General features: G+C 42.0%; 2 protein-coding genes across 2 annotated transcripts; one reads left to right on the forward strand and one right to left on the reverse strand.

Moving 5' to 3' along the window:
- The first annotated feature begins 3023 nt into the window (after positions 1–3023).
- Positions 3024–24187, forward strand: Ankrd45 (ankyrin repeat domain 45). Its single transcript, XM_050130662.1, has 5 exons — positions 3024–3351; positions 9361–9528; positions 16709–16803; positions 19457–19595; positions 24059–24187. The coding sequence occupies exons 1-5, from the start codon at positions 3027–3029 to the stop codon at positions 24088–24090; spliced, it is 759 nt and encodes a 252-aa protein (XP_049986619.1). The 5' UTR covers positions 3024–3026; the 3' UTR covers positions 24091–24187.
- On the reverse strand, positions 11135–13801 carry Tex50 (testis expressed 50). Its single transcript, XM_050130659.1, has 2 exons — positions 13478–13801; positions 11135–11347 (listed from the first exon to the last, which is right to left on the reverse strand). Exons 1-2 carry the CDS (start codon positions 13799–13801, stop codon positions 11135–11137), a joined length of 537 nt encoding a protein of 178 aa, XP_049986616.1.
- Positions 24188–25604: the final 1417 nt, after the last annotated feature.

Below are 25604 nucleotides of genomic sequence, written 5' to 3' on the forward strand. Positions count from 1 at the left end.
TGAACCTTGTGATCAACCTAGCTTTGCTTTTCTTTCCTTCCACTTCCCCTCTTCTCTTCCCCTCCTCTTCTCTTCCCCTCCTCTTCTTTTTGATGCATAATAATAAAGAAGAGTAAAACAGTGACATTCTGCATTATAGGCCCAGTACCCTCCCTCCTCTCTATGCCTGTATAGTTTATGAAGTTTGTGTAATATATTCGTATACATGTGAGCAAAGAAAATATATTTGTTTTGTCTCAAGAATAGGATCAGAAAACTATGGCCTATGGGTCTTTATCTGTTTTGCAATTGTTTTATTTGCAAAAATAAAAGTCTTGTTTTTGCAATCTGCATGCCCACTCTCTCAATTCCTTGGGACTACAGGAATAGTCCACCATGCCGGCCCTCTCTTGTTTTAAAACGTGTTGTTTCTTAGTTACTTTTCTATGGCTGTGATGACGAAGGCAACTTATAAAAGAAAGCTCTTATGTGGGGCTTACAGTCTCAGAGGGTAACAGTTCATGACTACCATTTCCAGGAGTGTTGCAGCAGGCAGGTAGGCATACCGTTGGAGCAGTAGCTGAGAGCTCACATTTTGAGAAACTAATGTGAAACCAAGAGAGCCAAAAGGGAATGTCATAGGCTTTTGAAATCTCACAGCCTCAGTGACACATCTCTTCCAATAAGGTCACACTACTAAGTAGGTGTATCCTTCCCAAACACTAAGTTTGTCCTTCCCAAACAGCACCAAGTATTCAAATATACGAGCCTATGGGAGGGGTGGGGCGGGGGCACTCTCTTCCAAACCATCACTGAGTGTTAGTTGCATCTGCTTGCATGTTTAAAAAGTTAATTTACCTTTAATTGTTTTTGACTTAGCAAAGATACTGTCTGGTCTATATATGTCATTGAATTTGCTTTCTCAACAAAATAGTGTTGAGTCATGCACATTGTTATAGTCTTAGTTATTTAACACTAAGGGACAAATTAGCCAAGCTTGGTGTGTTTAAAATAGCACATAGGTTATCTCACAGTCTCTGCGTGTCGGGAATCTGGGTACAGTTTAACTAGATCCCTTCCTTCAGTGTCTCGCAGGAGGCTGCAGGCCAGGTCAAGTTCACCTAAGACAGGGCTGCTTTCAAACGCATTAAATGTTTTTTGTCAGAATTAAACTCTTTATAGGCTTCTTGGCTAAGGGCCTCTCTTCTGGTCAGCTGTTGCCAGAGTTTGCCCTCAGGCTCTTGAAAGGTGGCCCCCTCTGCTGTGTGAGCCAGGAAGAAAATATGAGCCACAGTCTATTGGGATCCATCACACCCTTAGGATACTATTCTTGCTGCTATGTCCCTTCGTTAGAAGCAATGTGCAGCCCATGCCGAACGGTGATGAAATTCACAAGGCATGGATATCTGGAGCAGGGTACTGTGAGCCACAGCAGAAGAATCTGGTCACATGATCTGGTCACATGGTGTACTGCTGTAACTCATCCTATTCAACTGCTATCTTTAGTTTTTTATTAAAAAAATAAAGTTATTTTTATTCAGATGTGTGTATGTGAGCCTGCATAAGTTTATATATGCCAGGTATATGCAGGAGTCCAGAGCAGACCTGGAACTAGAGTTAGAAGTGCTTGTGAGCCGCCATGTGGGTGCTGGGAACCAAACCTGGGGCTTCTGCAATAGCAATAAGCGCTCCTGCCTGCCGAGTCATCTCTCCCGTTCCTGGGCACGATGTTCCCCTTAAGGATTTTACTGTTCTGAGTACATAGTGATGTCATAACATTTGATGTGATGTCATAACATTTGGTGTGAGGGCATAATATTTGGTATGTATGGTGGACCATGGTACTCTTCCCTGAGTCATTTCTAGTTTGATATACATTCCATCAGAGTGAGCCCTGTTAAGATTTCCTTAATTGACTGGAATTAATTTTGTCCTCTCTAGAATCCCATAGAATTTCATGTTATGGCACTTACTGCTTGTCACTTTTTATAACATAGATTTTGTTCATGTCATATTTTTCTCCTGTGTGTACAGGAGATTGTTGAGAAAAGAAGACAAACTTGTTTCTTTAAAACTGGGCGTAGTAGCCCACACCTGTAATCCCAGCACCAAGGATGTAGAGGCAGGAGGATCACCGCAAATTCCAGGCCAGTCTGGTCTACAGAGCAAGTTTCAGGCCATCCAGGGCTACATGGCAAGACAAAACATCTCAAAACAAAACAAAACAAATGTGTTTTTAATTTATATAAACGTTTAAATAACGTTGATAAATTTTCAATAACTAATAAGTTAATAAATTCTGTTTGAATAGATTCTGTTTAAAAGCTAGTGCCTAATTTTTTTTAAGTCTTCGTAATTTGGCTCTAATGATCCAACTGTATTTCTTAGTTCTCCCTAACAAAAATCATTTTTAGGCAGATAAATTTATTTAACAATTCTCTTTTGATTTTTTTCCTAATGAATTTAGTTCATTTTGATCTGTTCCTATTGAATTTACTAATTATATTATATATTTAGTATTTTGTCATATACCGAGGCCACATGTTTACTCATTGTAGATTTTATTTTATTGATTAAATGGCTAAAGCAGCCTTTTTTTTTTGGTTTTGTTTTGTTTTTCGAGACAGGGTTTCTCTGTGATTTTGGTTCCTGTCCTGGAACTAGCTCTGTAGACCAGGCTGGTCTCGAACTCACAGAGATCCACCTGCCTCTGCCTCCAGAGTGCTGGGATTACAGGCGTGTGCCACCAACGCCCGGCTAAAGCAGCTTATTTTATGATCATAATTATTTTCAAGTACATATTTTTGTTACATTTATACTGTCAGTGAACTGATTAAAGATAAATAAGTAGCCTTTAATCTCAGCACTTGGGAAGAAAGTAGGTGGATCTGGAGTGTTCAAAGCCAGCTGGCTTACAGAGCAGGTTCAGGTCAGCCAGAACTGCATAGTGAGACTCTGTCTCAATAAATTAAAAAAGTAAATATATAAACACTGATATGTTTGAATTGCCTCCCCCCCCCCCTCAGTGCTAGGTATTGCTGGAGTGAATGGAGCCAGAAGGAGCTCTAGAATCAGAGGGTTCAGAAAAGTCAGTATTTTCCTCCCAGCAAAACTATGAAGAATTCCAAGAAGCAGATGAAACAGGCCCAGAGAACCCCCTCTTGAAGCCGGCTCTCACGGGGGATGTAGAAGGTTTGCAGAAGATTTTCGAGGATCCCGAACACCCTCACCATGAGCACGCTGTGCAATTGCTTCTGGAAGAAGACATTGTTGGGAGAAACCTGCTGTATGCAGCTTGCATGGCTGGGAAAAGTGATGTAATTAGAGCCTTGGCAAAGTATGGGGTGAATCTGAACGAGAAAACCGCCAGAGGTATTTCTTCTTTCGTCAGTATCACTTGTGACCACCCGAGGACGTGTCTCCCAGTCTTTGTGACTAGATAAGTTTGATGTGCCTGATTTATACTTTATATAACTATTTCAAGACATTTTTAATTTTGTAGTGAAAACAGTTAAATTAATTTTTTTTTATCAAGCCCAAACTTATTGGCCAGTTGTGTTTATGCCACGGATGAAAGATTGGTTATAACGTTAAAAAACAACAACAACAACTAGTGTAGTTCTCTACACTAAAAGATTAAGCAGTCAGGGTATCGTCAGTGGCTCAGTTGGTAGTGTGCACTTTCAGTATGCACAAGGCCACAGTGCACCTATTGGATTCAGCCCAGCATTGCGGAGTTGGTTACCTCCTTTCACCTTTGTGTGGGTTCTAGGGATTGAACTCAGGTCATTAGGATTGTGTAACAAGCCCCTTTACCTGGTGAAATATCTTATCAGCCCCTCATCACACACTAGAAGAGCCTCCAGAATTGAGCCCAAATAAGCCTTATTTTCTTTATAAATTAATCCTTTCATAATCATTATAATTTAAAGTTGACAGCTAAAAACTGGTTTTTATCTGATTTAAATATTACTACTTTTGTTTGGTATCCTTTTCTACTTGCAGGAAATATCTCTTTTCCATCTTTTAATTTATCATGTAGTCTATATGTTTTATTATCAGTAGGGTGAGTTTGTTGCAGGAAGCATATAGATGGGTATTGTTTCTTCTTTCTCTGTCTTTTTATCCACATCTTTTAGTTAGGGACTGCAAGTTACTTGCACTAAAGGTTATTATTAGTATGTAAACAATATATTCTTGTCATTTTGTTAGTTATTTTCTGTTTTTTGCATAGCCTTTGTTATTTTCTGTTATATTGTCTTTGAAGATTTGTATAGTTTTGAGGTTCATTTTTTTCTTTGTGTGTCTATGTGCTGGATAGCTTTATGTCAACTTGATATGCACTAAAGTCATCTGAGAGGAGGAAACCTCGATTAAGAAAATGCCTCCAAAACACCAGGCTGTAGGCAAGCCTGTAAGGCATTTTCTTAGTTGTGGGTGGTGCCATCCTGGGCTGGTGGTTCTGGGTTCTATAAGAAAGCAGGCTGAGAAAGCCATGAGGAACAAGCCAGTAAGCAGCACTCCTCCATGGCCTCTGCATCAGCTCCTGTCTCCAAGTTCCTGTCCTGTTTGAGTTCCTGTTCTGAATTCCTTCAATAATGAACAACAATATGAAAATGTAAGCCAAATAAACCTTTTCCTCCCCAAGTTGCTCTGGTCATGGTGTTTCATCACAGAGGCAGTGACCCTAACTAAGATAGCCTTAACTATTGCTAAGTTTTATATTTTCTCCTTTTAGAAAGGTTTATTTTTATTTTTCAGTGACTGTGTGTGTGTGTGTGTGTGTGTGTCTTTTTCTACATCTGTCTGTGTGTAGGTATGTGCACATGAGTGCAGTTGCCTGTGCATGCCAGAAGAGGGCACCAGATCCTCTGTAGTTGGAATTGCAAACAGTTGTGAGCTTCCTGTCCTGGATCCTGGAAACTAAATGAGGTTCCTGTACTAGCTCTTAGCCAGTAAACCAGCTCTCCAGCCTCCATTTCATTTTTTTTTTATGTTAGCCATTGCCTTTTTAGTTGTAGAAATGGTTGCTTTCTCTGTTCTTGCCTTTCATTATTTTAGTTCTTCGAGTTGAACTTATCTTTGGCACACTCTATAACTAGAAGCAGCCTTTTGTGTTTCAGGTCCTTATGTATCACTGAGAGCAACGTCATTCCCCAGTGCTGTGTCGGGATCAGGATGAGGTTTGAATGCCGTGGCAGTTGTGAGGTTCACAGAACAAAGCCTGTGCAAGGAGGAGACTGCTCTTCCTGCTTGTCTGATCTTTTGGCTCACTGTGACCTCCAGTGCTGGTTAGTGTTTCAGGATCTCGATACAAGCTAGGATCATCTGGGAAGGAGGAACTTCAAATAAGAAAGTATCTCCATCAGATTGGTCTGTCAGCAAGACAGCAAGGCGTTTTTCTTGGTAATTATATGGGAGGGCCCAGCCCACTGTAGGTGTTGCTCACACGAGGGTGGTGGTCTTGGGTTGTATAAAAAGGCAAGCTATGGAGACCAAACCAGTAAGCAGCACTCCTTGAGGTCTCTGCTTTAGTTCCTTTCTCTAGGTTCCTGCCTTGCTCGAGTTTCTGTCTTGTCTTCCTTCATAATGGACTGTGAGCTTTAGGCTGTAAGATGAAATAAACCGGTTCCTCAGCAAGTGGCTCTTGGTCATGGTGTTTACCACAGCAGCGGAAAGAAAGCTAGGGTGCTACTTCTTATGCGCCTCTGTTCTTTCATCCTTAGAATCCTTCTCTTTCTTTCTGTGGGGTTTCCAATCCTCCGTCTGTATCCTCCTTTTTGGAATCTAAAGCTCATTGCCAGTCCAATTCTATTTTCACTTCCTTCCTTTTTTCTTTATTTTATTCTTTTCTTTCATTCTTTCTTCCTTCATTTTTTCTTTCTTTGTTTCTTCTTTCTCTCTCTACTTTCTTCCCTTCCTTCCTCCTTTCTTTTCTTTCTTTTCTCTGTCTTTCGGTCTCTTTCTGACCTACCTTTCTTTCTCCTTTCTTTCTTTCTTTCTTTCTTTCTTTCTTTCTTTCTTTCTTTCTTTCTTTCTTTCTTTCTTTCTTTCTTTCTAAGATCTCACTATGTAGCCCTGCCTGATATGTATACAGAACTGCTCTCAGACTCACAGAGATCCATATGCTTCTAACTCTCAAGTGCAGGGATTAGAAAAACATGCACCAGGTAAAAGATCCAATTCTTATCTGAATGTTTTCTGGAATCCTACTTTAAAAATTTATTTTACATTTTGTGTGTGTGTGTGCGCGCACACACATGCATGCAAGCACTATGGTGCACGTATGGAGGTCAGAGGACAATTTCTAGGCATCTGTTCTACTATATGAATTCTGTGGATTAAACTCAGGTTGTCAGACTGAGTTAGGCGGCAAGCACTTTTGATCACTGAGCCAGGTTGCTGGGCCCAAAATAATGTTAGAGGATTTTCTTCTCTTGGAATAGTGATGCTGTTAATGTACTGCAAAGTGTTTTTTTTTTTTTTTTTTTTTTTAAATAGACTATTTCCAGCAAAGGATTAAAAACATTGAATATTCTTTGGTAAAAAGCTTGTTTAAAACAGTTTTATTTTAAACTGATTATATTAAAATATACAACCCCCCTTCACACCTACTTTTCAGTTGTCACAATGAATTTAATGAGTAGATGACACCTTGAATTATTTCAGCTTTGAGAAGATCCAGATTTTAGTTTTTTTGAGGTCCAGATTATCTCCTACGTGGACTGGCTTCTTGGTCATACTTGCAGTGCCTTATCTGTAGAGAGTGTCTTTCTCTCAGTGAATCAGAAACCCTGGACCATTCAGCTAATGGAAGATTTCCACCTTCAGACTGAAGGCAGGAATGGTAAGGGTGGTATCTGGTAGTCTGCGGTCTGAGTATGTCCCCTGCAAAAGTCATGTGCTGGAAATGGATGCCATTGTGGGAGCGCTGGGAAGCGAGTCCTTGTGAGAATCTCTCACAGATGGACAGTGGACTAAGGGCTTGGAGAGCATCTCTCTGCTTTCCACCGTGTGGGGACTCAGCAAGGTCCACACCAACACTCACACCTTCACATTGTGAGAGATTCTGTGTTAATTTTATAATGGATTAAGATTGTCAAGAATAAAGACACGAGACAATGCTCCAGCCAGGCTCTGGCTCTTAAGAGTTCTTAAATACTTTTCTTATTGTGATGTTAAAAACTTGGGGATGTACTACCCGCATGGTCTTGGGAAAGTGCAGACTTGCTGGCCTTTACTTTCCATTATATACTATAAAGAGGCGAATACCTCCCTCCTAGGGCCACTGCAGTGATTAAATTAAGGACATACAAAGTCCTTTTGGAAGAGCTTCAACACACTAATTCTTGCTCAGCTCTTTTTGCCTCTCTTTGGCTATTTAAGGGAGTCATAAGTCTATTCTTAGGGATAAGTGTAGTGAACTGTTACAATTCATATTGACTCAAGTTCTCTTTTGAAATTCCTCATATCAGAAGCATGGCTCAGTCACCCTGGGTACCAGGTCTACACTACATCCAAAGGACTCAGGCCTATGGCCAGAGATAAGAATTTAATAACACCTCCTCTACCAGCAGTGTGTGTGCATGTGTGTGTGTGAGTGCATGTGTGTGCACACACCATACCTGCATTCAAGAGTGTGTGTGTATGTGTGTATTTGTGTGTGTATTTCTTTAAATGAGTCACTTTGGAATTTGTTACAGATTTAAAGTTACAATCCATTCCCTTATACTTGTCACCAGTTGGCACATTTTCTGCTTTGAGTGACCTGTGAACAAAGCTGACTCTCTTTCTCTTAGCAGGGTCTGTAAGTAAAAGCATTTTCCTTTCCCTGGTAATGGTATAGTGTTCGCAGCTTCCGACAAACCAGAGGCTACCTAAAGCCAGAACATTCTTGGATGCTTCGAGAACAAAAGGGTTGGGTTCTTAAGACAAGTGTTGGCCAAGTAGTCTCTGGATATGGGCCAAATGAGAGCCCCCAGGTCACCCACCAGTGTACATGTTTCCTGTGTGAAGGACCTTCTGGCTGTGCAAGGCATGGGGCTTCTGAAAGGCACGCTGTGAGCCCCTGACTCCCAAGATCTTTTAGTGAGGGCTGATAGAAGCTTTGGTGTTGGAACCTGAATTTAGATAACTTTTAATTGCATTCTAGAACCCAGGGCCTTGTGCATATTAGGGAAGCCGTGTTCCTAGCCCTGGCTGCCCAACTTACCTGGGGCATTTCAGGACAATAGAACAATGATCCTTGATTTTTAAACAAATCAGTGGGAAAAACTCTTGAAGGTGCACCCTGTGTTTCCCCCTTTACTGCACACCTCACTAAGTCCAGGAAATTGCTTTCTAGTTTGGCTAGATTTAATTCAAATTACACTGTCAGATTTAATTCAAAAGATGAATTTGCAAATCAAAGCATACACAGTGATAATGATTTCGATTAAGAGTAAAGCGAGGGTAATTAGAGTCTGAGGAAAGTTCCTTAAAATCGTATAGGCTGGCGGTTCCGAAGTGGGCGGCTGATAGGGAGATTGCCCTCTTCCTTAGCAGATGTGGAGGAGCTCAGGAGTCAGACTGCCCAGGTTGGTATCTTGCATCCATCATTTTCCTGGCCACGTTCCTTGAGGCAAGTTTCTGAGCATCTCTGAATTTTAGTTTTCTTGTCTGTAAGATGAGGATTATAATGATTCTGATGCTATAGGGTCTCTAAAATTCAATGAACACTTAGTGCCTGGCTCATAGTAACTGTTCAGTATTTGGCTACGTTTACAATCCACTACATAAAATCATCTAGAATAACAAACATACAGATGTACCCTGACTTGTGATGAAATCATGACCAGTTGAAAGGAGAGGGTTGCCATGTGACTGTGGCTTACTGGCAAGCTTCTCACCAGCGTCCGTCTCAGGGAGGAGAACCATGGCGTCTGCCTGTCTGCCCTTCTTCCCAGCATTCAGTTCTGTCTACTCCGCCTACCTAAGTTCTGCCCTATCAAAAGGCCAAGGCAGTTTCTTTATTTGACCAATAAAAGCAACACATAAACAGAAGGACCTCCTACACCAATGACCCAATGGACCCATTATAAAGTACGGTAAGCAGAAACTTAGCTAGCCTGGTTATCATAGTATAGCAACTCTGTATACCAGAGAACATGCTTGGGAGCTGGTTTATTCAGTGTTTACATGGTTGTCTGGGGTCTGCTGCTCACTGTTGCTGTCCAGCATCAGTGTATCAGAGTATTGGAACACATGTTATGGGCCTTGAAAAGGCTAAACAAATCTTCAAGTGCGCTCCCTACATAATGTGAATGCCTTTTCTACCACCATAAAGTTAAAAACTGCCAAGCCCTCCTAAATCTGTTTGACCTACCATCTCTACTCTGATAGGGTACACGCTCTTACACTGCGCTGCAGCCTGGGGCCGCCTGGAAACTTTGAAGGCCCTGGTGGAACTGGACGTCGATATAGACGCTTTGAACTTCCGTGGAGAGAAAGCTCGAGACGTGGCCGCTCGCTATTCTCAGACTGAGTGTGTTCATTTTCTGGACTGGGCAGGTAAGGAGCACATGTGATGTTCAGATGTTTGAGGCCATAGTATGAGATGACTGACATTTCTACCTTCCAACTAGATACTGTATTTTCTATTGTCAATCTACGAAGATTGCCTTCATTTTTCTTTTCTCTTTTTCTTTGCTCCTAACCACCTGCCCTCCCCCCCCCCCGCATGTGTCTTGTTGGTTTACCAACTTCTGACAATTTAAGCAATAAATTATACAATATATGTTCAAGGTTGTTCTCTGAAAGACCTAGGCAAAGTACACTATTACCTAAACGTTTAAATATTTAAATGTTTAAATAATATATTTATAATCAGTAATATATTTGACCCCCCAGAGAAAAAGTTGTTATTGAAAATTTAAAAAAATACATTTTCTTAGGAAAAGTTAACTTATGGTGTTAGTAACCCAAATCCCAATTACCCTATTGCACAGGAGGACTTCTGAGACCTGTTATTTTCTCAATTTGGCCCCTGGTTACATGGATATTTTGTTTATGGAAATTCATTGAGATGTGCACTTAAAAAATTTTCATGCCTTTTATGCATTTTCTATTTCAACAAAGTCCAAAAATCTATATGCTACCTTGAATTTTGCTCACAGTTTGCTCTATTATTCTCCAGATCTGTTAACCACAGCTTGGAGAGCCTTTAGGAAGACATACCTGTGTAACTTGCTGTGTGCCTATAGACTTCAAGTTATTTTGTACGGCTATCTGCATGCACGAGCTTAGCGAGCATTGATGGGATGCCCGCTACTGAATGTGCTAATATGGTTGTTTCTGCCATCTGGACAATCATCTAGAAGGCATCTAGCAATTATATAACAGTATCAGAAGGATGTGAGCATCAAGAGAAAGGTTAAAGGGAAAAACTGGCAGGAAAGGCAGTCCCTGCCCTGAGATAGAACAGGAAGCCAACTTGTTTGAGTTCAACTTGACCTTGCCAGATGAATGGGATTTGAATACATAGTAGCAGAGCTAAGAGCATAAGTCAAATGTTAGGTCTGGGAATGAAAGTAATAAGATTGCCTTACTGGAGCCCATGCCATAGCTTCCATAGGTAATCTAGAGTGCAGGTGGAAAGGGTAAGCACTTGGTCCCTAGAGGATGCTTGGGTATGAATCCTATGTGAGCGTGAGCAGAGTCCTCCAATTCTTTGTACCCAAGTTCCCTTCTCTGGAAGGAGGGGCCGGTGATGGATCCTTCCGTTTGAGACTTGTGAAAACTAAATGGTGCAGTGTAAATCACATAGCAGCTACCTGTCATGATGAAAACAAAATCTTCAGGCTGGAAAAAAATGTTGCTGCTATAATAGCCACCAGATTATAACTTTTTTTTCAGATTATAACTTTTATGTTAAGGTGTTTTCATTTTATTATGGGAGCCACATTAGTAAGTGTGGACTATTTTGCAGTTGAATGGAAATCCAGACTTGTCTGAAAAATTTTCAGTAAAGGCTATGGCAAAAAAAACCCCCAAAACCAAAAAACTACACCAACTTCCAAAAAAAAAAAAAAAACCCTTTTCATCCTCAGATAATTCTGGAAATAGAGCTTTTGTACTCTTCTGTACTTGACTGGGTTACATTTGCGTGCACTTAGATTTAGAATCCTTCAGCTCCTCTCCTTTTATTCTTCCTCTTTACTTTACGTTGTTGCTTAACTTTTTTAAGGGAAGAATGTTGGGACACCTGCTTCAGGAACTTGGTCATCATTGATGTTGTGGCCAGCAGTCTGCAGAGGATTTGTTCAATGTCATAGATGGATGGGCTCTCTAGGTCATTACCATGTTTCTCTAAAGAGGCTTGCTTTTTCATCTGAAAGAGCAAAACAAATGATTTTTGTATTATTTCAAAGTGAAATGATATTCTGAAAAAGCAAACTTAAACACTACTAAGATCTGCGTATCACATATTTACACGTCACCGCCAGCAAACACTGGCTAGTGTTTTCTAGGGTTAGAACATTTTGCCCAGAGAAATTAGGATGTTTTCCTTCAAGACATAGAGAAGTTGAGTTAGTTTTGACCTGCTGGCTTCCTCCCTGCTGGCTAGCCCTCACAGTATTGGAAGGTGCTGAACTTGCTGCCCTGGTCTTGCCCAGCTGTCAGCCCTGTGGACTGTAGCAATGACTGGCATGGCAAGCTGTGGCACGGACCTACTAGAGTAACCTGGTCTTTCTGATCGGATCTAAGCCTGCCTGCTCCACAGGAGGAAACACAGGGCTGGTGCTGCATATCTGGCCACGAACCCATGGGAGTGGAGCTCACAGGTCCCACTGGTGAATCTACTAATATTATTTTGCTAAGTAGGCATAGAATCAAACTGCAGTCTAAACTTGTATCTCTCTCCACTTAGATCAGTGCAACTCTCTGACTTCATCAGAGACATTTCTTTGTGCAGATAGTTCATGTGGAAACTTAAAACTGGTCAAAGTGCAGAAATAAATGACTGTGAATGCCCAGGCAGAAACATGACATCTGTATCACACCCCTTCCCATCAGGCATCATGGGGGCGGGGCGGGCAGAAAGCCTGAAAGAGCCAGAGGTCAGAGAGGATGAGAGCAAAACAGTATCTTCTGACCAGGACGGGAATTCTGCACCCATGAACTCAACAGCACCCATGACTGCTTGCACGAGATCCTCACAAGAGCAGGGCAATGCACATCCTAGCATGGCATGGGGAAAGGCTCACAAGCCCTCACCCCTCCATAAGGAACTATGGACAGCCAACAACTTCAGGGGAGGGGGGGGAGCTAGTTTTCTTTAAGTGCGTGGTTCCTGGCAGGCTGACCTGAGTAAAATCACTCCGTGGTACCTGGAACATAAAATGAGTCCTTAAGGTTGTTGTTAGGAGTTGGGGACAGAACTCAGTGAGCTGTAGAGAACTTCCTAGGTTGTAGGAGGCCCTGGGTTTAATCCCAGAACCAAATAAATAGAAGAAAAGTGGTGTAGGACAATTCTATATTCTGTCAATTATATTTTAAACAAACACTGATTGGCTGATAGCCAGGCTGGAAGTATAGGTGGGAAAACCAGACAGGAAGTAGAGGTGGGACAATGAGAACAGGAGTATTCTGAGAAGAAGGAAGCTCTTTCCTCAGTCCTGCCCAGACCACAGAAGAAGCAAGATGTGACCTGCTGAAAAAGGTACTGAGCCATGTGGCTAATATAGATAAGAAAAATGAGTTAATATAGGTTATAAGAGCTAATACGAAGCCTGGGGTAATGGGCCAATCAGTTTATATCCTAATGTAGACTTCTTGTGATTCTTTGGGGCTAAACATCTGTGGGAACTGGGCAGGACAGAAACCCCAACAAGCAACCACTCCTGTTACAGAAAAGTATTTTCCTTTACTAAGAAAGATCACTGCATAATACAGTAATATTTTAAGAAAACATATATTTAGGTCACTCTGAAGGTCAAGGAAGAATGTTCTTGATTGTCTTGAATTATAGTGCCATCTATTGGCAAAATTGGGAATGAAGCCCCATTTCCCACTAAATCCTAACATTTAGAAATCAGTTTACAGCTCATTCCATTGGGAAGTTCATGCCAACTTTTGTAGTGAGTGAGCTTTGATAGACTCGCAGGTTCTCTAAGAGACCCCCTTATTTCAGATCATTTTATGAGGAGGCTGAGAAAGAATACGTGACTTACCGAAGGACAGACAGGTAACCTCATTCCCTACAGCCCTACCTACCACATCTCGGTCTTTTGGTGTGGTTTGGTCACTTGAAAGAAGGAGCTGGTGGAGATAATTTTAAGGACCTTCCGATTAAACACACCTCTGTGGAACGCACAAGTGTGTGCAGGGCACCGTCAGATAATGGAAGTGGGGCAGGCGAGTGGGGAGCAGGGAAGGTTAACTTCAGAGAATTGCATAACCTTGTGGCCATGCACCCTTTGAGATGCCACGACTCCTCCCATCTGCATGGCAAATTCACCTTTCTTTGGTGTCTCGTCCATTTCATCCATAGATAATGCACAGATAAAACAAACAGGATTAAGAGGAGAGCTTGCACTAAGATGTACGCGAGGCGTAAAGAACTCTGGATTAGGTCCACGTTAGCAAAGTTGCAGCAGAATTTGTCCAGAGGGTAAGGTAGACAGCGGGATGGGGGAGCCTTAGCTTTCAGGGAGTGCACTTCCTCCGGAAAAATCTCCCATCCGACCTTCGTCCAGATCGTCCCATCACAAATGCAGCCGCTCTCTCGGAAGAAACCGAAGAACAGCAGAGGAGAAAGCACAGATCGGCTTTGGGTAGACATCTTTTTGTCTTAAATGAGAAGAAAATCTTGAGCTGAAAAATTGGTCAGAAGACGCTAGTTAATTTGGTGCTTCTGTCGCTTCTGTCGAGGCCTTTCAGATAACCCTGCTAAGGCAGCCCAGCACACCTAGCAAAATACACAGTGACGATCATTGTTACATCATCAGTCATAGTGACTCAGGGGTAACTTCAATGACTTCATTTAAGAAAATGCCCTGGGGTGAAGAGTTGTACCCAGCTCATCATCCTAGGTTTCTTGAAAACGGACAATCTGCTAATGTTTTTGCCAGGGAATGTACTTAGCAATAGGCATGCAATCAAAATAATAAACCTCATGAAAACAAAGGCAGTGAGGGCTTGCTATGGAACAGCAGGAAGATTGGCTGCTTTGGACCCTGCTGTCGTTTGGAAAACAGAACGAGAGGGAAAGCTTGAAAGTTTAGATGAAGATGTTTCCAGGCAAAAGGTTGAAGGTGTGGCTGGTCTTTTTCTTGCTGTCTGTGGTAAAATGTGGGGGGGGAGTGATAAATTACTGGAAGAACTGTCAAGCAAAAGGGGAGCAGAGCTTGGCAGTGTGGGGATGCAGCACACACAGACCACAGGACAAGCTCCTGTGGTTTGAGGTGTTCCCGCAAAGCCCCTGTGCCCAAAGGCATATCACTGGAGACTGTGAGATGTGGGACCTAGTGGGAGGTCTGGTCACTGGAGATGGACCCTTGAAGTGACTGGTGGGATCTCAGTCCCTTCTGTCCTTTGTGTTTGCTCTTGACTACAAGGTCTTGGTTCTCATACACTCCCTGTGATAATGCTACCATGTCGTAGGCCCAAAGGCAACAGGAATAACCACCTAGAGACAGAAACCTGAAACTCGAGCCAATAAACCTTTCCTCTTTATGAGTTTATTATTTCAGTCATTTTATTATAGTGACAGAAGTCTATTAAGAGCATAGGTACTAAATATCAAGAGAGTCTCCATCAAGAAAATAAGCTGTGGAGGGAAAAACATGGATAAGGATGGACATCTTTTTGCTACTGAATTGCTGGGGAGCATGTATCACGCATACTCCCAGCCATCTCTGCATAAGTCAGGATGGAAATTAAATTATCCACAAAGGATCAGGAGGAGCCCCTTTCTGACTAGATCAATCTCTATGATATGTAGGGAGTCTTACAAGGATTTTAAGAGGGTTACATAGATAGAAATACCATTTTCAACCAAGGGACAGAGAGAATTAAAATAAAAAGAAGAGTACTGGTCTACCAAAAATTTCTAGGCACAAACAGATTGATAAAGCTATTCAACTGCTAGCACACACTTTCTCTTTTCTTCCTCCCTCCCTTCCGTCATTTCTCCTCCTCCTCTTCCACCTCCTCCTCAATTAGGGTCTTACTATGAGGTCCAGGCTGTCCTGGAACTCTGTAATCCAGCGTGGCTTTGAAACCACAGATCTTTCAGTCTCAGCCTTTTAAGTTTTGGAATTATAGCTTTGAATCTACCAGGTCAGGTGACATGATATAATTCATGATAAGGGAGAGATGATTCAGTGGGTAGATCCTTGGGTCCAGAGGGTAAAGAGACAGGCCTACAGTAGTAGATAGAAAGTTATCTCCAGGTCTGAAGCCAAGTGGAATCTGTATGCTATATTTTGACATCATTCTGAGTGGCAATGTCTATGACTGTGTTCTGTGCTTGTGCCACCATTATAGTCTGGAAGAAGATAAACTGTTTCTGGCTCACCAGGTTCATGGATAGAGAGGAATTTTGGCCCAGGACGGATCACATAGAGTCTCACCCAAACCTTACGCACATGCTTGAGAGTTTGAGGTTTGAAATTTCTGAGTTGTGATGATTTAGATGAGAATTCAAGTTTGAGTTGATGTGGTCATACGTTTGGGGGGTATTGGGATGGGTAAATGTGTTTTGCCTGTGAGATGCATGTGAATTGTAAGTGGATGAAAAAGAAGGCTGAATAATGGCTACCAAACAACTGGATTCAGATCCCTGAAACATGTGACTGCTGAATCATATAGCAAAAGAGACGTTGCAGATCCTTGGAGTCCTTGATTAGGAAGATTATCCAGGTTGGGCCCACATGTAATTTGTGTCTTTATAAGCTAGGGACAGAGGGGGAATTGGCACAGAAGAAAAGGTAGCTTGATGATAGAAACAAAGATCAGAAAGATGTATTTGAAGATGGGGGAAGGGCCACAAGCCGAGGAATACGGGCGGCTCGGTGGAAGTTAAAGGCAAGGATCAGTGTCTCTGCTCAGAGCCTGCAGGTCAGCAGAACTGGACTCAGTTGTTCGACCTCTGGAACTGTGAGAGTATGAATTTGAACTGTCTTAGCCCACCTGATTTCTGGGTACTTGATACAGCAGCCACAGAAAACTATTTTATCACGCAGAATGTAATTTGGGACTAATCTACAATTTCTAGCATTCCGTAATTCTGTGTAAGAATATGGTAAGTCCTTTTATTTATTTCAGGCCCTTAATTCTCTCAGATTAGTATACTTTAAAGCAGATCTTGTGATGTGTGTGTGTGTGTATGTGTGTGTTAAAGCTCAAGAAAGTGACAATCTGTCTGTTGGAAATACTTTTCTCTTGTTGCTCTTTTCTCCAGAATGAACATTTAAACAAATATGACAATTTGGGACCCGGTATCATGTTTTAGATTTCTTTGGGTCTTCAAATATCCTATTGTAATTCCAGGGACACACTGAGTGCTCTGAAGTGATGTGTCCCTGAGTGCTGGTTTTCTGAATCCTCAAAGACAGTGCCGGTGGACCTTCTACACAAACCGCCTGTGTGGTGGCTGCACAGTCAGGATGGCTTGTCCTTTGTTTTTGTTTGTTTGTGTTTTTTTTTTTTTGCCTTGTTTTACATTTTTCCTGTCCTGTTCTTTCAGATGCAAGGCTGGTTCTGAAAAAGTTTATCACAAAGTCCTCTCTCATCATTACTGAACCAGAAAAGGGACCAGGGAAACTCCTCAAGGAAGACAAGGTACTATGTTGTGATTATTACCTATACTGATGTTCTGGAGGTAGACGGTTCTCCTTAATGCTCCTCTCCTTCCTCCTACTCCTTCCTTTCCCTTCTTCCTTCCCTCCTCTCCCTTCTTTAGGAAGCTTCTGATAAGAGAAGAGATGATACAAAGTAAATGAGGTTGATGTACATAATATCACACCTGACCACATGGGTGCATATTAGAATGTTGTATTGAGTGAAGATTTGGAAAAACAAACAACAAACAAACCCACTAAAACTTGCAAAGGTTTTTAGAAAGCTAACCCCCCCCCCAAAGCATATTGTCAGGGATACCAATTTTAACAGTCAAACTACGAAGGGAGAAGTACGGCTTGTACTTCTCTGGGGAAGGGAGGTGAGGAGAACTGGGAGATGTTAATTTTCTATTCTTCTGTTGGAGAACTGTGCTCCTCTGATATTCAATTCTATATTTCACTTCAAAGCTTAAGACATACATGATACACAATCCCAGAGAACCTAGACAACAATGAGGACCCTAAGAGAGACATACATAGATCTAATTTACATGGGAAGTAGAAAAAGGCAAGATCTCCTGAGTAAATTGGGAGCATGGGGACCTTGGGAGAGGGTTAAAGAGGAGGGGAGAGGCAGGGAAGGGAGCAGAGAAAAATGTAGAGATCAATAAAATTAAAAAAGACATACATAATACACTTTTCTATGTATGTATATGTATATAATGCATGTATCAAATCTTTCATAATGAGAAAAAAGTAAAAAAAAATTGGTTTGGATATACATTAAAATTGTACTCAATAAGCTGGGCATAGTGGCAGCCTGTATTCCAACATTTGGGAAGCTGAGGCAGGAGGATTGCCTTGAGTTCTGGGCAAGACTGGCTGCACTCTGAGAACCAGGCCAAGGAGGGCTATATAATAAGACCCTGTATCAAAAAAGTAAATAGTTTCAGGTATTAGAAATGTGTGCGGGCTTTAAATTGCTCTCTGTGTTTCTGTGTAGGAGACATGAGAATTTGTTTTGACATTATTTGGTGAAAATGACAGTTAGCTGTTGCTTAGTGGGCATCACCAAATCTCACTAAGGCATACATTGTACTTTATATCTTCATAAACTATTTTACAATACTTCTTGTGAAAGAAAGTACAGGAAGCATTTGATTGGATCAGGCATGAGGGCTGTTGAACCTTTAACTCATAGGATTCTCACTAGGAAGGAACAGTGCTTTGTCAACTGTGGTTAAAAAAAACCTTTAAATTTCAATAAAAAATGTACTATACACACAGAATTAATTAGGAAAAAGTGATCTTGAATGAACTCAGTTCCCTTCTCATTTCCAGTTTAATTGCCCTGAAGTCTGATAGTGATTTTGTGTTATTTTTATCATATTTCCTCTTGATTTTTATAAACACAGATAATAGAGGTCTGTAAAGGGCATCTATTGCTGTAAAGTGGGATCCTGCTATATAGATTACTATTAGTAGCTTGCTTTTTCCCTCTCTGGGTATCTTAAGGACACTTCCTTGAATCTGTCTCTTTGGCAAGCTTTCTTATCTACGGCTTATTATTTAGCACCATGAAAAGCACACATCAACAGCCTGTCAATTTTTATTTGTTATTATAAATATTACTGTAACAAACACTTTTCTATTTTTAATTTTGGTTGGCACATTCTGTCTGTATGTGTGAGGCACATGTGAGAATTGTCTTTAAGCAAACATCAGTAATGTGTGTGGGTGTGCTGTTTGGTAGAACTTTTTTGAACTTCCTCCTCTAGCACACTATTAAAAGGAAGTAAAATACCATTTTCACGGAGTTTCCAGTAGCTCATCCCACCTGACATTTCCCCAAAGCTTTATTTGTTTTTATTTTATGTGCATGAGTGTTTGTCAGCATGTATGTATGCGCACCATGAGTGTGCAGTACCTATAGAGGCCAGAAGAGGACGTAGGATCCCTTGGAACCGAAGCTATAGATGGTTGTGAACTGCCATGCGGGTACTGGGACCTCAACGCAGGTTCTCTGCAAGAACAGCAAGTTGTTCTCTTAACTGCTGAGCCATAGCTCCAGCCCTACTATCCACCTATTTTTTAACTTCTGCAAACACTTCTCTCATCAAGAGGGCTCAATAGAAACAGAGAATCAGGGAGAAAGGGTAGCTTGGTTTAAGGCTTCTCAATGCTCAGTGGTGAGTTTCATGGCTTCTCATTCTACTGGTTAGATAGTTCAGTAGTCAGAAGCCATATGCTGTTTCAATTTTAATTATTTAAAATTAAATATAATTCAAAATTTAGTTCTTCTGTCATACTAGCCAGACTTCAAATACTGAAGAGCTAAATATATCTAAGGGTTACTCTGTTGGATAAAGTTGATAGCACAGTCTTGGAGATACTCCAGTTTGTAAAGACAATATCACACTTATTTATTGTGTGCGTGCCTGTGTGCCTGTGTGTGTGAGTGCCAAGGTGTTGAGGTCAGAGGACAGCTGGGCAGATCTGTTCTCTTCTTCCACTGTGTAGGTTCCATGTATGGAACTCATGCCATCAGATTTGATAGAAGTGACTTTAGCCGCTAAGCTGTCCTGCTGATCCCAGAGGTACTAGTCTTATTTTTCAATACATAAGCGGAAGTCAATTCTCTATTTCTTTCCTAGAACACTATCCTCAACGCATGCCGTATGAAGAACGAGTGGTTGGAAACCCATCCAGAAGCTTCTATCAGTGAGCTTTTTGAGCAGAAACAGCAACTAGAGGAGATTATGACTCCCATCCTCACAAAAATGTCTACACCACGTAAGTTTTGGGCTTGAGTGTCAGGATATAGAATAATTCAGTTCAGTGTTGTTCTTTCTAATATCTATGATTTTAACTATCCTCATTCAACTAATAATAACTGAATTATTTTTGTAAGATATGCCTGATTCTAATCCTGATGTTGCATTTTTCAGTTGTTAAATTTTATATGTTTGTAGTATCTTTTTATGATTTATTTAATCTATTTTATGAGTGTTTTTGTTGCATGCATGTATGTGTACCTTCATGCATGCCTGGTGCCCTTGAAGATCAGAGAGTATCAGATCCCTCAGAACTGGAACTAAAGATGGTTGTGAACCACCATGTGGGTGCTGGGGACTGAACCCAGGTCCCCTGCAAAAGCATCCAGTCCTCTTAGCCACTGAATGATCTTCCCAGCCCCGCCTTTGAGTCTTTTGAAATAAAGTCTTACTGTGTGGCTCAGGTTGCCTGTGCCCACTGAGTACTTAGATCACAGGTACCACTTTGCCCAGCTTATGCCATTGATGCCCACTGAGTGCTTGGGTCACTGATGCCTCCTTTCCAAGCTTATGTCATTGATGCCCACTGAGTGCTTGGGTCACAGGTGCCATCTCCCCAACTAATGCCACAGATTTTGACCTGAGATTCTCACCCAGGAGAGGATGCTCTTCTGGGAGACAGCCTATCACAGTCTGGAAAAAACTTTCAGTATTATAATTCTGGTTTTGGTTGGGGAACACCATTGTGGCAATGATATTCTGAGACCAGAAGAAACGCACACATCAAATCTCATTGGCAGGTATATCTAAGATTTTAAAACGGCAGCATTATAGTTATGCAATTTTCATGAAACTTATCCCTGAAAGCACAAATCAGTGCTTCTCAGTATATTCAGAAAGTTGTATAATTATCACCATTTCTAGTTTTAGGCTTTTTGCTACCCCATAAGAAGTCTGACACTTTTGAACAGGTGCCTTCTATCCCTTCCCACCAAGCCCTGGCAATCATTGCTCTACTTTCTATCTTTATGGATTTGCTCGACAGAGGGTCTTGCTATGTAACCCTACCTGGATTGGAGCTTGTGGTGTCGACCAGGCTTACCTCAAACTTGCTATAATCCCCCTGCCTCATCCGGTCAAGTGGTGGATGTGATGTGAGACCCCAGCCCAGTTTAGATCTGGTTACTCTGAACTCTTCATAGAAAGAATCATAACAACACATTGCCCTTTGTGATTGGCTTCTGACCCTTGGCATAGTGCTTGTTTATTTATTTTGCAACATGTATTACCATTTAATATGGATAAATAACATTCCATTCTATAGATACTAATTTAATCCATTCACCAACCAGAGGACATTTTGGTTTCCACGCTTGGGTCAGTATACATAATGCTGATATGAACTGTGGGTATTTCCATATGCTTTTATTTTTTCTTTGGTATATAAACGGGTGTGGAATTTCTGGGTCAGAGGTGACTCTGTGTCTAGTCTTCTAGGGGGCTACTGTTTTCCATTCTCATCAACGGCACATGGCGATTCCAGTTTCTCCATGCCTTTGTTAACATGTATTATTGTCTTTAAAATATCTTAGACATACTCAGTGGGTATGACAGCATACGCTAACTTGAATTTCCCTGGTCACTATTAATTATAGACATCTTTTCATGGGCTTATTGGTCATTCATATGATTATGCTGGAGAACTATTCATTGTGTTTACTCAAAAATTTTAAATTGAAGTATCTTATTATAACAGTTCTTTATATATTCTGCATACAAGTCTATTATTGGAAATGACTCTGAGCTGGACATGGTGACAAATGCCACTGGGAAGGCCGAGGCAGGAGGATCACGAATTTGAGGTCACCTTAGGCTATTCACTACCCATTGTTGACAATACACTTTGTTCCTGTGTTCCCTGAGAGCTGAAGGAAGGATGGGTATGGAAGAAGAGCTGGGACTAGGAATATAAAGAAGGGGTCCATCTTGTTGGGCTCTCATTCAAGTCAATCACTGGAGAGACAACATTTTAAATGCCAAAAGAGACTTCGTGGAAGTTTCCAGAACTTCTCCTGAGACACACTTGGACAGCCCAGAATAATTAGGAAAAAGGCACAAATTGGCTAACTGCCCTCATCTGTGAGGGCATTTTCTTGAGTTAGCAAAAGGCTCTAAGTAGAATTATTCCCACCCTGTGACAGAAGGAAGAAACTGGCCACCCAGGCAGGCACATGCAAACTGCAGCTGAAGATGAAGGAGTGACATGAAATCCCGGTCCCCAGCCCCCAATAGGATGCGGGAGGCCCTTGTCCGGGTCACGGCTCAGTTAACAAACAGCTTTGCCACAACCTGAGCCAACGATGCCCTGTCCATTCAGTGTAATGTGTGGTGCTGTGAGGTAACAGAGCCCGGGGTTCTGCGGACAGCTGTCCACTCCTCTTGTGCCTTGATCCATGTAGTGAGATGGCGCTGTCTGACTGGGTCAGTGTGTCTTCATTTCCTTGGTTGTATCTTTTAAAGCCCCAAAGCTTAGTCTTTCAGTGTCGTAGCTGAGATACATTGCCTAGTCCAAGGTTATCAAGATGTAAACTAATGATTTTCTCTTGGAGTTTTATAGTTTTTGCATTTAGTCCTCTGATAAAGCTTGAGGTTCCTTCCTTCCTTCCTTCCTTCCTTCCTTCCTTCCTTCCTTCCTTCCTTCCTTCCTTCCTTCTTTCCTTCCTTCCTTTCTTTTTTCTTGTACATAGAATGGGTTGGAATTCAACTTCACTTTGTGTGTGTGTGTGTGTGTGTGTGTGTGTATGTGTGTGTGGCATTTATTACCTAAGCTTTTTGTGTTTGTCAAGATGGCTTGTAGATTTTAAGAGGTTGAGACAATTAGGCTAGTATAGGTGGTAGAGGGGCTCACCCTTGCCATCTATATAACTAATATATACTGAACAGGTGGCTGGCACTCTCCTAGGTACCTTGAAGGGAGAACAGAGTCTTTAGAGTGTCCCCCCCCCCCACCTCTTAAGCAGTTGCTTCTGTAGATTGTGAGAAAAGTGTGTATACCTGGGAAGGTGAACTTTAGAGAAGGCCAAAGGAACATAGAGAAAGTCCCCCGAAGCAGCAGGAATTGTCGTGAAGCCAGGGTAGTTTGACAGTTTTAGAGTGGACGCACAGGCTGCTCATGTCGGGTTCAGATTAGAGAGTGAGGGAGTGGAGAGCGCCCATCTGGCTGGCTGGAGTCCTTGTGTCAAGGCACGGCAGGAAAATAGGGCCACAGAGTTAGCTTGTGATCGGTTTACTAAAAGTTCTGAAAGTTTTCAGACAGCTTTCAGCTTTATGGGTAAGTGGGATGCCATTACAGGGCTGTTAGGTCTGAGAGAGCTCAGCCAGGAAAATGCTTACCTCACAAACATGAGGACCCAAGTTTGATCCCTAGATGCCACTAAAGCAGACGAGCAGGATGCCATGTGCTTGTTCCTGTGCTGCGGTGGTGGACACGGACAGATTCCTGGGGTTCACTTGCAGGCTGGTCGTGCTAAATCCGCAAGCCCCAGGCCAATGAGATACTCTGCCTTAAAAAATCGATATGGCATGTCCTGAAGTGGGACACGTGATAGTGTCCTGTAACTTGCGAAGACATATGGATACACATGCACGGCACACACAGGTGCACTTGTACAAGCTCCACCCACCCCTGAGTGCATATACTTGTGCATGCATGTGCGCACGCGCGCGCGCACACACACACACACACACACACACACCCCACACATACATACAAGGTGTTTAGTGTTGTGTGCCTATAATCCCAGAACTTGCGTGGCTGGAGCAGGAGGACCAGGAGTTTGAGGCTACATAGCAAGGCCCTATTGCAAACACACAAAGAAACAAACCTTTAGGCCAGCAGAGAAGAGGGATCAGGTAAGGGAGAATAATCTGGCTTTCTTTATGAAATGGTTTGGAGGGAGAGGAAATTAGAGGGAGTCAGCCCCACAGTTCAGATGTGAGATGATTAAGACTTCAGTGACTGACTACACAGTCCATTTGCCAACAGCCCTCCTTCCCCCCTCACCTCTGCAGAAGAATTGCCCCCTCTCCCCAGGTCCCGTATGTTAACAGGTGTCCCCTCTAGACACCTTCAGAGCATAAGATGCTATACTGGGTCTTGACGGAACATCTGAAACGATCCTTCACTTTATAACAAAGGAATGAAAACGAAAGAGGGTCAGCATTTTAATCAGTTCCTCTAGGCAGCAGTCTGAGAAGCGCCAGGAAAAACGAGGACATGAAAAGTGTGTCCTTGTGGCTTTAAGCACCACAGGAGAGCCGGAGACTGTTGGAACTGATGTACCCAAGTGCCAGGGTTTAATTAATGGCTGATTCAGGCTAGGATATACTGATGTATTCCATGTCCACTGTTTGAAAAACTGGCTTCATCGTGTTCCATATCTCAAGCTAATCAAATGTCATTTTAAAATGTGCTTCTTTCAGGGCAAGTGAAAAGTGCCAAATCGATCACCTAAGCCGTGGTCAGCAAAGAAGTCAAGATTGCGCCTTCTACAGACCCCACACGGTGTAGACGGCCGTGTTATTTCCCAGTGTTAGATAAGACAAAACCAGCCGAATTCAAGAAATAGACTCAGGTCTTGCAGAAATGTTTGGGTACAAATTCAGTCACCCTGACCTTGTGTCAGGCTGTTCAGAACTCTTACATCTGGCTCAGGGGCTGGGCCTCTGTTCCCCCAAACACATCTCCTCACGAGTCCTCCAAGCATGGCTCCTCATGAGTTCCTGTGTTCCTTCAGAAGAGCTGAGCAAGGATTTAAAAACCACACATAAAGCTAATAATTTTCTATGTAACTGAGGCAAGAAATTTCCAGTAGACTAGGGAAATCCATTTTTTTTAAAAGATGCCCTAGGCCATTTCTAAAGGAAGAGCATTTGTTCTTTCTCTCTCAAAATACTAGGAACTGTTTGGGGCCGGGTCCTCTAGTGTTGGCTGCTACTTTTTACATCTGAATTAAATTTCACCTGGAAGGTGGAGACAGTTTCTGAGAGAAGCCCACTGTTACCTTTAATATCCCCAATGAACACAAATCTGCCTAGCTTCCCTCCCCAGGAGGTTTGGTCATACAGATGTTGTAATTGGCACCATGCCACTTCCTGCCATTCTCTTTCATATTGCCCAGGTTTTAAAGGTCATAGTTACCCAAAAAGGTCTTTGGAAAGCCCTTTTCTAGTTAAGTTAAGCATGACCCTGAACTTCCTATTCCTTTGTGACTCTCTGGGAAAGTTTTTTATATAGAAAATAAAATGTAAAGAGGAGAGAGAGAATATTCCCCGTTCTTACCACTTCCTCCTCTTTGCCTCGCTATGCAAACTATTTTCCCTTCAGAGGAGAAAGAAAACAGAAGCCTTTCACTAACACTTGCCAGACTTTTATCTCTTGGCCATGGCATTGAGATAATCTTGATTTAAATATGTCCCCAAAGTGATCAAAAGATCACTTTTGAGATCTTTTCACTTCATGAGCGATTTCCATTCAGCTCCCTTCAGCAGAAGCACTGATGTTAGCCCATCCATGAGACACCCCAAGTCTTCGCTGCTGGCAGCAACAGGAGGACCTGTGTTTGTCCTTTCAATGCGTGTATTCCAGGGCACTCTGTGCACAGCACTGGCGTCATTGGGAAGAGGCCAGGTGCCCTTCTTTGTTGCTGATATTTTCATTCTAAGCCACCTTTTCTGAGCCTTGATCACGAAGGCAGCAGTGCTTTTCCAGGCCTGTGTTCCTGGTGAGTAGGAAGGGAGACCCGTAAGCCACCTTTATTCCCAGGGAAGAAAGAAACATTTTTACCATCTACTAGAATAACCTCTCTCTCCCTCTTTTGTCTTGCAATCTTTGTCCTCAAACATTTTATAGCCTTTGATACACTTGCTAACACTGTATTTTTACAATCCCTTGCATTGGCACCTTTATACCAACACCCCAACTTTCTTATAATCGACTTTTCTAACTCCCCTCTAGCGTCTCTTCTTC

Source organism: Alexandromys fortis, unplaced genomic scaffold, assembly GCF_014885135.2.
Source record: "Alexandromys fortis isolate MF-2015 unplaced genomic scaffold, M_Fortis_MF-2015_v1.1 scaffold_346, whole genome shotgun sequence".
In the NCBI taxonomy this organism is placed as follows: domain Eukaryota; kingdom Metazoa; phylum Chordata; class Mammalia; order Rodentia; family Cricetidae; genus Alexandromys; species Alexandromys fortis.

What these genes read in the sequence shown, in the direction of transcription:
- Ankrd45 (XM_050130662.1), top strand. Translation starts at nt 3,027, where the DNA reads ATGGAGCCAGAAGGAGCTCTAGAATCAGAGGGTTCAGAAAAGTCAGTA. An exon ending in GAACGAGAAAACCGCCAGAG is followed by an intron (nt 3,352 to 9,360) that starts GTATTTCTTCTT and finishes CTACTCTGATAG; the next exon opens with GGTACACGCTCTTACACTGC. An exon ending in TCATTTTCTGGACTGGGCAG is followed by an intron (nt 9,529 to 16,708) that starts GTAAGGAGCACA and finishes CTGTTCTTTCAG; the next exon opens with ATGCAAGGCTGGTTCTGAAA.
- Tex50 (XM_050130659.1), bottom strand. Translation starts at nt 13,801, where the DNA reads ATGTCTACCCAAAGCCGATCTGTGCTTTCTCCTCTGCTGTTCTTCGGT. An exon ending in GGACGAGACACCAAAGAAAG is followed by an intron (nt 11,348 to 13,477) that starts GTGAATTTGCCA and finishes TTGCTCTTTCAG; the next exon opens with ATGAAAAAGCAAGCCTCTTT.